Source organism: Oncorhynchus gorbuscha, linkage group LG09, assembly GCF_021184085.1.
Source record: "Oncorhynchus gorbuscha isolate QuinsamMale2020 ecotype Even-year linkage group LG09, OgorEven_v1.0, whole genome shotgun sequence".
NCBI lineage: Eukaryota > Metazoa > Chordata > Actinopteri > Salmoniformes > Salmonidae > Oncorhynchus > Oncorhynchus gorbuscha.
In genome coordinates, this window is record NC_060181.1 from 85,121,148 (window position 1) to 85,136,147 (window position 15,000).

At 46.4% G+C, this 15,000-nt stretch overlaps 1 protein-coding gene across 1 annotated transcript in view; it reads left to right on the forward strand.

The window, feature by feature from the left end:
• slc9a2 (solute carrier family 9 member 2) overlaps nt 1-15,000 on the forward strand; it is a 34,435-nt gene that overhangs the window by 11,477 nt on the left and 7,958 nt on the right. Inside the window, exons 4-10 of the mRNA XM_046363734.1 lie at nt 7,927-8,177; nt 8,315-8,532; nt 8,812-9,011; nt 9,095-9,184; nt 9,325-9,395; nt 10,534-10,701; nt 13,062-13,167. Of these exons, the coding sequence (XP_046219690.1) occupies nt 7,927-8,177; nt 8,315-8,532; nt 8,812-9,011; nt 9,095-9,184; nt 9,325-9,395; nt 10,534-10,701; nt 13,062-13,167 (1,104 nt within the window). The remainder of the gene's footprint in view (nt 1-7,926; nt 8,178-8,314; nt 8,533-8,811; nt 9,012-9,094; nt 9,185-9,324; nt 9,396-10,533; nt 10,702-13,061; nt 13,168-15,000) is intronic.

The following is a 15,000-nucleotide window of genomic DNA, read 5'->3' on the forward strand; positions in this document are numbered from 1 at the left end:
ACGAAAACCAGTCGGTATCTAGTGTGAACACCATTTGCCTCATTCAGCGCGACACATCTCCTTCACATAGAGTTGATCAAGCTGTTGATCGTGACCTGTGGAATGTTGTCCCACTTCTCTTCGATGGCTGTGCGAATTTGCTGGATATTGGCAGGAACTGGAACACGCTGTCATGCACCTCGATCCAGAGCATCCCAAACATGCTCAATGGGTGACATATCTGGTGAGTATGCAGGCCATGGAAGAACTGGGATATTTTCAGCTTCCAGGAATTGTGTACAGATTCTTGTGACATGGGGCTGTGCATTATCATGCTGAAACATGAGGTGATGGTGACAGATGAATGGAACAACAATGGGCCTCAAGATCTCATCACGGTATCTCTGTGCATTTAAATTGCCATCGGTTGTGTTCGTTGGCCATAGTTGATGCTTTGCCCATACTATAACTCCACCGCCACCATGAGGTACTCTGTTCACAACATTGACTTCAGCAAATTGTTCGCCAACACGACGCCGTACACTCTGTCTGCCATCTGCCCAGTATACTTGAAACTGGGATTCATCCGTGAAGAGCATACTTCTCCAGCATGCCAATGGACATTGAAGGTGAGCATTTGCCCACTGAAGTTGGTTACAATGCCGAACTGCAGTCAGGTCAAGACCTCGGTGAGGATAACGAACACGCAGATGAGCTTCCCTTAAACGGTTTCTGACAACCTGTGCATAAATTCCTTGATTGTGCAAACCCACATTTTCATCAGCTGTCCAGGTGGCTGGTCTCAGACGACCCCGCAGGTGAAGAAGCCGGATGTGGAGTTCCTGGGCTGGCGTGGTTACACATGGTCTGCGGTTGTGAGGCCGGTTGGATATACTGCCAAATTCTCTAAAATTACTGTTATGCAGGTGAATGAGGACCCAAAAGCGACTTGGCGAAAACAGAGTTTTTAATCCAGTAAAGATACTTTACAAAACAAAAGGCATAAAGACGAGAACAGACTGGAGACTTGATCAAGAACTGTAGGTTGCCTCGGGAAGGCACTTGAACCTAGCAGACTCAGACACCTGCTCACCACGCAGCATCTGAGGGAAACACGACACGACAGGGCAATACATAGACACAGCACGGTGAATATAGACAAGGATCCGACAGGGCAGGAACGGAAAACAAGGAGAGAAATAGGGACTCTAATCAGGGAAAAGGATCGGGAACAGGTGTGGGAAGACTAAATGATTGATTGGGGGAATAGGAACAGCTGGGAGCAGGAACGGAACGATAGAGAGAAGAGAGAGCGAGAGAGTGAGAGAGGGAGGGGAGAGAGAGGGATAGAAAGAGGGAAAGAACCTAATAAGACCAGCAGAGGGAAACGAATAGAAGGGGAAGCACAGGGACAAGACATGATAATCAATGACAAAACATGACAGTACCCCCCCACTCACCGAGCGCCTCCTGGCGCACTCGAGGAGGAACCCTGGCGGCAACGGAGGAAATCATCAATAAGCGAACGGTCCAGCACGTCCCGAGACGGGACCCAACTCCTCTCCTCAGGACCGTAACCCTCCCAATCCACTAAGTATTGGTGACCCCGTCCCCGAGAACGCATGTCCATGATCTTACGTACCTTGTAAATAGGTGCGCTCTCGACAAGGACGGGAGGGGGGAGGGAAGACGAACGGGGGTGCGAAGAAAGGGCTTGACACAGGAGACATGGAAGACAGGATGGACGCGACGAAGATGTCGCGGAAGAAGCAGTCGCACAGCGACAGGATTGACGACCTGGGAGACACGGAACGGACCAATGAACCGCGGAGTCAACTTACGAGAAGCTGTCGTAAGAGGAAGGTTGCGAGTGGAAAGCCACACTCTCTGGCCGCAACAATACCTTGGACTCTTAATCCTGCGTTTATTGGCGGCTCTCACAGTCTGTGCCCTGTAACGGCAAAGTGCAGACCTCACCCTCCTCCAGGTGCGCTCACAACGTTGGACAAACGCTGAGCGGAGGGAACGCTGGACTCGGCAAGCTGGGATGAGAACAGAGGAGGCTGGTAACCCAGACTACTCTGAAACGGAGATAACCCGGTAGCAGACGAAGGAAGCGAGTTGTGAGCGTATTCTGCCCAGGGGAGCTGTTCTGCCCAAGACGCAGGGTTTCTGAAAGAAAGGCTGCGTAGTATGCGACCAATCGTCTGATTGGCCCTCTCTGCTTGACCGTTAGACTGGGGATGAAACCCGGAAGAGAGACTGACGGACGCACCAATCAAACGACAGAACTCCCTCCAAAACTGTGACGTGAATTGCGGACCTCTGTCTGAAACGGCGTCTAACGGGAGGCCATGAATTCTGAACACATTCTCGATGATGATTTGTGCCGTCTCCTTAGCGGAAGGAAGTTTAGCGAGGGGAATGAAATGTGCCGCCTTAGAGAACCTATCGACAACCGTAAGAATCACAGTCTTCCCCGCAGACAAAGGCAGACCGGTAATGAAGTCTAGGGCGATGTGAGACCATGGTCGAGAAGGAATGGGGAGCGGTCTGAGACGACCGGCAGGAGGAGAGTTACCCGACTTAGTCTGCACGCAGTCCGAACAAGCAGCCACGAAACGGCGCGTGTCACGCTCCTGAGTCGGCCACCAAAAGAGCTGGCGAATAGACGCAAGAGTGCCTCGAACACCGGGATGACCAGCTAACTTGGCAGAGTGAGCCCACTGAAGAACAGCCAGACGAGTGGAAACAGGAACGAAAAGGAGGTTACTAGGACAAGCGCGCGGCGACGCAGTGTGCGTGAGTGCTTGCTTAACCTGTCTTTCAATTCCCCAGACTGTTAACCCGACAACACGCCCATAAGGAAGAATCCCCTCGGGATCAGTAGAAGCCACAGAAGAACTAAACAGACGGGATAAGGCATCAGGCTTGGTGTTTTTGCTACCCGGACGGTAAGAAATCACAAACTCGAAACGAGCGAAAAACATGAATCTCGAGTGACGGTGAAAAAATCAGGATATCGTCAAGATAGACAAAAATAAAGATGTTCAGCATGTCTCTCAGAACATCATTAACTAATGCCTGAAAAACAGCTGGCGCATTGGCGAGACCAAACGGCAGAACCCGGTACTCAAAATGCCCTAACGGAGTGTTAAACGCCGTTTTCCACTCGTCCCCCTCTCTGATGCGCACGAGATGGTAAGCGTTACGAAGGTCCAACTTAGTAAAGCACCTGGCTCCCTGCAGAATCTCGAAGGCTGATGACATAAGGGGAAGCGGATAACGATTCTTAACCGTTATGTCATTCAGCCTCGATAATCCACGCAGGGGCGCAGAGTACCGTCCTTCTTCTTAACAAAAAGAACCCCGCCCCGGCCGGAGAGGAAGAAGGCACTATGGTACCGGCGTCAAGAGACACAGATAAATAATCCTCGAGAGCCTTACGTTCGGGAGCCGACAGAGAGTATAGTCTACCCCGAGGAGGAGTGGTCCCCGGAAGGAGATCAATACTACAATCATACGACCGGTGAGGAGGAAGGGAGTTGGCTTGGGACCGACTGAAGACCGTGCGCAGATCATGATATTCCTCCGGCACTCCTGTCAAATCGCCAGGTTCCTCCTGAGAAGTGGGGACAGAAGAAATGGGAGGGATGGCAGACATTAAACACTTCACATGACAAGAAACGTTCCAGGATAGGATAGAATTACTAGACCAATTAATAGAAGGATTATGACATACTAGCCAGGGATGACCCAAAACAACAGGTGTAAAAGGTGAACGAAAAATCAAAAAAGAAATAGTCTCACTGTGGTTACCAGATACTGTGAGAGTTAAAGGTAGTGTCTCAAATCTGATACTGGGAAGATGACTACCATCTAAGGCAAACATGGGCGTAGGCTTGTCTAACTGTCTGAAAGGAATGTCATGTTTCCGAGCCCATGCTTCGTCCATGAAACAACCCTCAGCCCCAGAGTCAATCAAGGCACTGCATGTAGCACCCGAACCGGTCCAGCGTAGATGGACCGACATAGTAGTACAGGATCTAGATGAAGAGACCTGAGTAGTAGCGCTCACCAGTAGCCCTCCGCTTACTGATGAGCTCTGGCCTTTACTGGACATGAATTGACAAAATGTCCATCAAATCCGCAATAGAGGCACAGGCGGTTGGTGATCCTCCGTTCCCTCTCCTTGGTCGAGATGCGAATACCTCCCAGCTGCATGGGCTCAGTCTCTGAGCCAGAGGAGGGAGATGGTTGCGATGCGGAGCAGGGAAACACCGTTGACGCGAGCTCTCCTCCACGAGCTTGGTGACGAAGATCTACCCGTCGTTCTATGCGGATGGCGAGAGCAATCAAAGAGTCCACACTGGAAGGAACCTCCCGAGAGAGAATCTCATCTTTGACCACTGCGTGGAGTCCCTCCAGAAAACGAGCGAGCAGCGCCGGCTCGTTCCAGTCACTAGAGGCAGCAAGAGTGCGAAACTCTATAGAGTAATCCGTTATGGATCGATCACCTTGGCATAGGGAAGCCAGGGCCCTAGAAGCCTCCCCACCAAAAACTGAACGGTCAAAAACCCGAATCATCTCCTCTTTAAAGTTCTGGTAATTGTTAGAACAATCAGCCCTTGCCTCCCAGATAGCTGTGCCCCACTCTCGAGCCCGGCCAATAAGGAGTGAAATGACGTAAGCAACCCGAGCTCTCTCGCTAGAGTATGTGTTGGGTTGGAGAGAGAACACAATATCACACTGGGTGAGAAAGGAGCGGCACTCCGTGGGCTGCCCGGAGTAGCAAGGTGGGTTATTAACCCTAGGTTCCGGAGGCTCGGCAGGCCAGGAAGTAACAGGTGGCACGAGACGAAGACTCTGGAACTGTCCAGAGAGGTCGGAAACCTGAGCGGCCAGGTTCTCCACGGCATGGCGAGCAGCAGACAATTCCTGCTCGTGTCTGCCGAGCATGGCTCCTTGGATCTCGACGGCAGTGTTACGAGCATCTGTAGTCGCTGGGTCCATTCCTTGGTCGGATCCTTCTGTTATGCAGGTGAATGAGGACCCAAAAGCGACTTGGCGAAAACAGAGTTTTTAATCCAGTAAAGATACTTTACAAAACAAAAGGCATAAAGACGAGAACAGACTGGAGACTTGATCAAGAACTGTAGGTTGCCTCGGGAAGGCACTTGAACCTAGCAGACTCAGACACCTGCTCACCACGCAGCATCTGAGGGAAACACGACACGACAGGGCAATACATAGACACAGCACGGTGAATATAGACAAGGATCCGACAGGGCAGGAACGGAAAACAAGGAGAGAAATAGGGACTCTAATCAGGGAAAAGGATCGGGAACAGGTGTGGGAAGACTAAATGATTGATTAGGGGAATAGGAACAGCTGGGAGCAGGAACGGAACGATAGAGAGAAGAGAGAGCGAGAGAGTGAGAGAGGGAGGGGGAGAGAGAGGGATAGAAAGAGGGAAAGAACCTAATAAGACCAGCAGAGGGAAACGAATAGAAGGGGAAGCACAGGGACAAGACATGATAATCAATGACAAAACATGACAATTACGTTGGAGGCAGCTTATAGAAGATAAATGAACATTCAATTCTCTGGCAACAGCTCTGGTTGACTTTCCTGTAGTCAGCATGCGAATTGCATGCTCCCTCAAAACATCTGTGATATTGTGTTGTGTGAAAAAACATTTAGAGTGGCCTTTTATTGTTCCCAGCACAAGGTGCACCTGTGTAATGATAATGTTCTTTAATCAGCTTATTGATATGCCACACCTGTCAGGTGGATGGATTATCTTGGCAAAGTAGAAATGCTTACTAATAACAGGGATGTAAACACATTTGTGCACAGAATTTATGAGTATGGAACATTTCTGGGATCTTTATTTCAGCTCATGAAACATGGGACCAACACTTTATATGTTGTGTTTATATCTTTGTTCAGAATATATACGGTTCCTTCGGAAAGTATTCAGACCGCTTGACCTTTTCCACATTTTGTTTGTTACTTTACAGCCTTATTCTAAAATGAATTAAATGAAACATTTTCCTCAGCAATCTATACACAATACTCTACAATAACAAAGCAAAAACATGTTTTTAGAAATGTTTGCAAATTTATTAAAAATAAAAAAAACAGAAATAACTTATTTACATAAATATTCAGACCCTTTGATCTCAGGTGCATCCTGTTTACATTGATAATCCTTGAGATGTTTCTACAACTTGATTCCACCTGTGGTAAATTCAATTGATTGGACATTATTATGAAAGGCACACATCTGTCTATATAAGGTCCCACAATTGACAGTGCATGTCAGAGCAAAAACCAAGCCATGAGGTCAAGGGAATTGAGCTCCGAGACAGGATTGTGTCGAGGCACAGATCTGGGGCAGGGTACCAAAAACATTTCTGCAGCATTGAAGGTCCCCAAGAACACAATGGCCTCCATCATTCTTAAATGGAGGAAGTTTGGAACCACCAAGACTCATACTAGAGCTGGCCGCCCAGTCAAACTGAGCAATCAGGGGAGAAGGGTCTTGGTCAGGGGGGTGACCAAGAACTCGATGGTCACTCTGACAGAGCTCCAAAGTTCCTCTGTGGAGATGGGAGAACCTTCCAGAAGGACAACCATCTCTGCAGCACTCCACCAATCAGGCCTTTATGTAGAATGTTCAGACTTAAGCCACTCCTCAGTAAAAGGCACATGACAGCCCGCTTGGAGTTTGCCAAAAGGCACCTAAAGACTGTCAGAACATGAGAAACAAGATTATCTGGTCTGATGAAACCAAGATTGAACTTGTTGGCCTGAATGCCAAGCATCACATCTGGAGGAAAGCTGGCACCATCCCTACGGTGAGGCATGGTGGTGGCAGCATCATGCTGTGGTAATGTTTTTCAGCGGCAGGGACTGGGAGACTAGTCACGATCGAGGCAAAGATGAACGGAGCATAGTACAGGGAGATCCTTGATGAAAACCTTCTGTCAGAGCATTCAGGACCTCAGACTGGGATGATTTTTTATATTTTTTTTTATAAATGTATAAAAACCTTTGTCATTATGGGGTGTTGTGTGTAGATTGATGAGGGGGGAAATAAAGATTCAATATATTTTAGAATGAGCCTGTAACTTAACAAAATGTGGAGAAAGTCAAGGGGTCTGAATACTTTCCAAAGGCACTGTATGATGATTTCCTATTTATGAACGGTAGGGTGAAGTTCCACCCAGGTTTCCTTTATCATTAATATTGAAGTTGGAACAGTCACACAAAAAATTGAAGGCTCTTTCTTGCCACTGTGTTCTTTTGTTCACGAGTCATGCTAGGTGCTGTGTAAATATCACACAGTAAACACAGCAGTTCAAACACACAGCTTTATCAGGACAATAAAGCCATTGGAGTTTTTGACCCTTGTGTCTGACCTATGACTTCAGGCATGGGTCAGACCTCTGTCTGTCTGACTGACTCTTCCTCTCCATCTCTCTCCCCCTCTCTCCATGTGTGTGTGTGATTGTGAGCACATGTAATTATGTTCTGCAATGTCTAACTTCCATTTCCCCCTCTCTTTGTGTGGGTCCCTCTCTCTCTCTCGCTCTCTCTCTCGCTCTCTCTCTCTCTCTCTCTCTCTCTCTCTCTCTCTCTCTCTCTCTCTCTCTCTCTCTCTCTCTCTCTCTCTCTCTCTCTCTCGCTCTCCTTCTCTGTCTCTGTCTCTGTCTCTCTCTCGCTCTCTCTCTCTCTCTCTCTCTCTCTCTCTCTCTCTCTCTCTCTCTCTCTCTCTCTCTCTCTCTCTCTCTCTCTCTCTCTCTCTCTCTCTCTCTCTCTCTGTCTGTCTCTCACTATGTTTCTGTCTCTCTCTATGTCTCTCTCTCACTATGTGTCTGTCTCTCTCTATGTCTCTCTCTCTATATATATTTCTGTCTCTCTCTATGTCTCTCTCTGCAGGTGCTGTACAACATGTTTATCTTCGTAGCAGATATGCCAGTGGTGGAGCCGGTCGATGTATTTCTGGGCGTGGCTAGGTTCTTCGTGGTGGGCCTGGGGGGTATGGGCTTTGGTGTCATCTTTGGCTTCGTAGCCTCCTTCACCACACGTTTCACCTCTAACGTCAGGGAGATAGAACCCCTCTTTATCTTCATGTACAGCTATCTGGCCTACCTGGTAGCAGAACTGTTCTCCATCTCCAGTATTATGGCGTGAGTGGACGAATGAGCATGCACATTGGGCCTACACACATGCACACACACACACAAACATTTATACACGCATGAAAACACACATGCATACAGTAAAACACACACAGCACTGACGACTCTGTGTTGTCTGTCCACAGCATTGTGACCTGTGCCCTGACCATGAAGTACTATGTGGAGGAGAATGTCTCCCAGCGGTCCTGCACCACTATCCGCCATGTGGTCAAGATGTTGGGCACCATCTCAGAAACCCTCATCTTCTTCTTCCTGGGTGTGGTCACCATAACAACAGAACACGAGTGGAACTGGGGCTACATCATGTTCACGCTGCTGTTGGCCTTAGTGTGGAGAGGCCTGGGTACGAGGGGGAGAGGGTGTGTGTGTGTGTGTGTGTGTGTGTGTGTGTGTGTGTGTGTGTGTGTGTGTGTGTGTGTGTGTGTGTGTGTGTGTGTGTGTGTGTGTGTGTGTGTGTGTGTGTGTGTGTGTGTGTGTGTGTGTGTGTGTGTGTGTTGTGAGTTAACTTACAAAGATGAGCCAATCTGTGCAATGCCGTACTCAGGCTTATCAGTTTGAATATGGAGTGAAAAATCCTGATTCTCACCTTTAACCTTTCGCCCTTTACCTCTACTCCTCCCAGGTGTGCTGGTGCTGACCCAGATCATTAACCCTTTCCGAACCATCCCCTTCAACTTCAAGGACCAGTTTATTCTGGGTTATGGTGGCCTGCGAGGGGCAATCTCCTTTGCCCTGGTCTTCACCCTGCCAGACAGCATCGGCCGCAAGAAACTCTTTCTCACCACCACCATCTGTATGATCATGTTCACAGTCTTCCTCCAGGTAGGAGACAAGTCATCCATAAGGCATCTAGACGCCTGGTTTAGTACTATCTACCTGATCAGAACCATTCATCTCCTGCTCAGGGAATCAGCATACGGCCCCTGATCGAGTTCATCAACGTCCGCAGAACCAACCGCAACCTGGAGACCATAAACGTAGAGATCCACTCCAGGGTAGGTCAATAACTAGCGTTTGTTTTTCTTGTCAGTGGCTTGTTGTTTTTACTGTACAGTACACAGTTCAGGTCTGCAGTGTAGTGCTATGTTCTGGCTCACTGTGTGTGTAGCCACCTGTAACCCCTTTAATCTCTCAGCTCATAGAGCACACCATCGCTGGGGTAGAGGACCTCTGTGGCCAGTGGAGCCACTACTACTGGAAGGACAAGTAAGAGCTTCCTTTTCCTGTTTCATCACTTCCTGTCCTGTGACTTCCTGTCCATTTACTCCCAGGGTAGCATAGTTTAGGGCGGCAGGTCGAATACACGGGCCGACAAGGTGAAAAACTCTTATATACAGTACGAGCCAAAAGTTTGGACACACACTTTTGTGGTTACTACATGATTCCATATGTGTTATTTCATAGTTTTGATGTCTTCACTATTATTCTGCAATGTAGAAAATAGTAAAAATAAAGACAAACCCTTGAATGAGTTGGTGTTCTAAAACTTTTGACTGGTACTGTATGTGTTTTTCTTTTTATTATGTGTCTTCCTCATGTCCTTTCATCCATCTGCTATGTCTACTTACTTGAAAGGGACTTCCTTAGGGGCATCATTTTCCTTCACGTAACCTGTGTTTAACGAGCAGTAAAGTTGACATGGAGGAAGTGACTTCTGCTGCTTCATATTAATCGAATGTCACCTGTTGTATATTTAGTTTCCTTTTAACATTGCATTTGATAGCTCAGTCCCTACCTGTTTCCCTAGTGATCTGATGGTGAGATTAAAGTTTTTCTGTAGATCAACTTGCGTTCTAGATTTTCCTGTCTGCAGCCTTTGTTTTTTGTTGCCATTGTTCTGGCTGTGAAAGCGTGGGTTGACATTTGAACTAGAATTCAGTGTTGTGTTCCTTTGAGCTGCAACATCCTCATGAGTGGCTTCTACTTCCCCCTATGCCCCAAAGAAATGTACAGTCCTTCCACAATACACCCCCACCCCCTCTATGACCCATATCCTCACTACCCCCCTCTCTACACCAGAACGAGTTTGTCTGGAGTCCTTTTTAAGTCATCTTAGGTCAACTCTGCTAGTCAGAACTTGTCCTCATCCCATGAAGCAAAGCACAGCTCTATTCCCTCTCTTCTTTTGTTTCCATGAACATAAGCCACCTAGCCTTTTGGAGGGCTTTGGGAGGAGCTATCCAGTGTCTATAACTCTGTGTGAACACCAAGGCATCATTTTAATATTGCTTCCATGGGTATTATGAAATGCTTCTGTCTGTGAGTGTCTGTGATAATGTTTAGTATCTGCCCTCTTTGTCAGGTTTAGGAAGTATAATAACCGTCTCTCCAACTCCTATGTCAGGTTTCTGAAGTTTAATAACCGGATCCTGCGTAAGATCCTGATCAGGGATAACCGGGCAGAGTCTAGCATTGTGGCTCTGTATAAGAAGCTGGAGCTGCAGAACGCAATGGAGATACTGGACACAGTGTCTGGGGACATCAACGCTGGTTCCTCCATTGTCTCTCTACAGTACGTTTATCCTCTCTCTCCCTCTAGCTCTCTCTCTCTCTCTCTCTCTCTCTCTCTCTCTCTCTCTCTCTCTCTCTCTCTCTCTCTCTCTCTCTCTCTCTCTCTCTCTCTCTCTCCCTCTAGCTCTTACCCCCTCTCTCTCCCTCTCCCTCTAGCTCTTACCCTCTCTCTCTCCCTCTCCCTCTAGCTCTTACCCTCTCTCTCTCTCTCCCTCTAGCTCTTACCCCCTCTCTCTCCCTCTCCCTCTAGCTCTTACCCTCTCTCTCTCCCTCTCCCTCTAGCTCTTACCCTCTCTCTCTCTCTCTCTCTCTCTCTTCTCTCTCCCTCTAGCTCTTACCCTCTCTCTCTCTCTCTCTCTCTCTCTCTCTCTCTCTCTCTCTCTCTCTCTCTCTCTCTCTCTCTCTCTCTCTCCCTCTAGCTCTTACCCTCTCCTCTCTCTCTCTCTCTCTCTCTCTCTCTCTCTCTCTCTCTCTCTCTCTCTCTCTCTCTCTCTCTCTCTCTCTCTAAATATTTATACGGTATATCAATATAATAAATAATAAATAATAATAATAATAATAATAATAATGTGGTCCTTCTGTAGCTCAGTTGGTAGAGTTGGTAGAGCATGGCGCTTGTAACGCCAGGGTAGTGGGTTCGATTCCCGGGACCACCCATACGTAGAATGTATGCACACATGTATGCACACATGACTGTAAGTCGCTTTGGATAAAAGCGTCTGCTAAATGGCATATATTATTATTATTATATACATTGCATTTGGGAAAGTATTCAGACCCCTTGACTTTTTTGACTTTTTGTTATGTTACAGCCTTGTTCTAAAATGAATTAAATTAACATTTTAAATTGTTTTTTCCCCCCTCATCAATCTACACACAATACTCCATAATAACAAATCAAAAGCCGCTTTTGAAAAATGTTTGCAAAAATGTTTATGAAATATTACATTTACATAAGATTTCAGACCCTTTACTCAGTAAAGGCCTCGAGTCTTCTTGGGTATGACACTACAAGCTTGGCACACCTGTATTTGGGGAGTTTCTCCCATTCTTCTCTGCAGATCCTCTCAAGTTCTGTCAGGTTGGATGTGGGGCGTTGTGCACAAAGATGATCGGGTTCAAGTCCAGGCTCTGGCTGGGCCACTCAAGGACATTCAAAGACTTGTCCTGAAGCCACTCCTGCGTTGTCTTGGCTGGTGCTTAGGGTCGTTGTCCTGTTGGAAGGTGAACCTTTGTCGCCAGTCGAGGTCCTGAGTGCTCTGGAGCAGGTTTTTATCAAGGATCACTCTGTACTTTGTTCCGTTAATCTTTCCCTCGATCCTGACTAGTCTCCCAGTCCCTGCTGCTGACAAAACATCCCCACAGGGTGATGCTGGTCTGGAGGTTCCCTCCAGATGTGACGCTTGGCATTCAGGCCAACGAGTTCAATCTTGGTTTCATCAGACCAGAGAATCTTGCTTCTCATCATGGTCTGAGAGTCCTTTAGGTGCATTTTGGCAAACTTTTGCTGTTGTGTGAATACTTTCTGAATGCACAGTATATACATTTTATGAACACAGTATATTTTATATTAGTTGTCTTGTTATTTTTAGTCCCACCCTTGTGCTCCACTCAACCCCTCCCATCCATCTCTGAAAACCATCCATTTTTAATTTCTATTTGCCATATATTTTTCAACTGTGCTGTGATGTTTCACAAAAGTTCTGAACCTTTCTATTCTCATAGTTTCTACAGGTTGTACATTAAAGATGAACATTTTTACTAAGAGTGTTATTATATTATTGATCGATTGACTATGGCTTTTCAAACCCCCCAGCAGTGCTATTTCCACTGTTAGCTCCGAATAAATGGTCCAATTCTTCAGCCATTCCTGAACCTGCGACCAAAAATAAGCTACACATGGACAGTACCAAAACAAGTGATCTAATGATCCTGTCTCTTGCAGAGCTGGCATGGTTGTATTTGTGTATCAGTTCATAGACCATGTTGCCATGGAATCTGTACATCAATAATATCTTTTGAGAGATTATTATTTTGCCATCTATATGTCACAGTTGTACATTTTTTGGTCCTTAAATGAAACTGGTATACTTTTTTATTTATCAAAGTTTTCTTTAATCAATTTCGGTCTTTAACGCAGGGCCAACAATCTAGTTCCTTACTTTCTCCCCCTTCTACTTGCCTCTTCCAGTTTTGCGGTAATGCTGCAATCAGTTGGTTGTAATTTTGGGTAGAGCAGACACTTCCATGTATTTTTGTTAGCTGCATAGTGACATAACTCCACCAGTCCTATGTCTGATATCATTTACAAAGATGATACCGTTTTTAAACATTCTGTTATTTCTGCGTTTGTTCCTCTAGCGAGGAGAAGAAGGGCTCTGGTAAACCCAAGAGGAAGTTTGTGGCTGCAGACCTGATGAACATGCATGACATTCTGTCCAAGAACATGTACAAGATCAGACAACGGGTGAGTCGATTCCTTAACAAGGTTTACTTACGCAGAGCCCTGTTTGCTACATGACAGTGTGCTCTTCCATACCTGTGTGCTGTACCTCACGTGCTGTTTTGCATAATGCCTGTGGTCGGCAGTACATTTCCATAAGTGACCTCACCTTTTGAAAACGAGCCACAGGGAGTGTGTTTGTGTTTTCATGTGATGGGATTCTCTCTGTGACCTTATCTTATTACCTACCCACTCCTTCACAGCCCCCCCCCCAGCACAACACAAACATAACACACCTGTTACTGTCACAGATCTCATTGTATCATTGGTTTCGACATTAGATCATGTGATGTGTTGCCTTTCTATTGGAACCGTTTGACTTCCACTCTCATAAGCCCTTAAACAGGTTTGACAGCTCCTTGTCCCACGATGCGGCCATTATTTAAACCAAAAATATTTTACCTTTATTTAATAACTACGCAAGTCAGTTAAGAAAAAAATCCTATTTTCAATGATGGCCTAGGAACAGTGGGTTAACTGCCTGTTTAGGGGCAGAACAACAGATGTTTTACCTTGTCAGCTCAGGGATTTGGTCTTGCAACATTTCGGTTACTAGTCCAACGCTCTTACCACTAGGCTACCTGCCGCCCCGGTTAGAGTGTCTGTTGATCACCAACTCCGTGTACTAGATCTACCCATTACACAAATAACCTAGGGATGCTTATACCTATCCAATCCTCTCAGATCTACAGAAGTATATTGGATTAGGGGCCAATGGGTTTATTAAGGGCATTGGGCGTCTCTCTGTAGTGATGAGTGTTTTCCAGGAGAGAGGGAGGTACGGCAGCTCGTTAGACACAAACAGAGCCATTTAGATAAGCATCATGGTTCAGACAGTTCAGGGTGTGGCCAGCTACGTTTGGGTGACTGCCCAGAGCCACAGAAAGAGGGTATTGTGGTAAAACATAAAAGCTGGGGTGTGTAAAATCCACTCTTGTTGTGTAATCAGGAGTGTAGGCTATAGCAACACTCTCTCTGTAAGGACTGCTGTGTCATTGTGTTATTAAGAGAATACAGGTGCAAGTGGGTGTGCCATTAGTGTGTGTGTGTTATTAGTGTGTGTGTGTCATTAGTGTGTGTGTGTCATTAGTGTGTGTGTGTCATTAGTGTGTGTGTGTCATTAGTGTGTGTGTCATTAGTGTGTGTGTGTCATTAGTGTGTGTGTGTCATTAGTGTGTGTGTGTCATTAGTGTGTGTGTGTCATTAGTGTGTGTGTCATTAGTGTGTGTGTGTGTCACTAGTGTGTGTGTCATTAGTGTGTGTGTCATTAGTGTGTGTGTCATTAGTGTGTGTGTGTCATTAGTGTGTGTGTGTCATTAGTGTGTTTGTCGTTAGTGTGTGTGTCATTAGTGTGTGTGTGTCATTAGTGTGTGTGTCATTAGTGTGTGTGTGTGTCACTAGTGTGTGTGTGTCATTAGTGTGTGTGTATCATTAGTGTGTGTGTCATTAGTGTGTGTGTGTCATTAGTGTGTGTGTGTCATTAGTGTGTGTGTGTCATTAGTGTGTGTGTCATTAGTGTGTGTGTCATTAGTGTGTGTGTGTCATTAGTGTGTGTGTGTCACTAGTGTGTGTGTGTCATTAGTGTGTGTGTCATTAGTGTGTGTGTGTGTCATTAGTGTGTGTGTGTCATTAGTGTGTGTGTGTCATTAGTGTGTGTGTCATTAGTGTGTGTGTGTCATTAGTGTGTGTGTCATTAGTGTGTGTGTGTCATTAGTGTGTGTGTGTCATTAGTGTGTGTGTGTCATTAGTGTGTGTGTGTCATTAGTGTGTGTGTGTCATTAGTGTGTGTGTGTCATT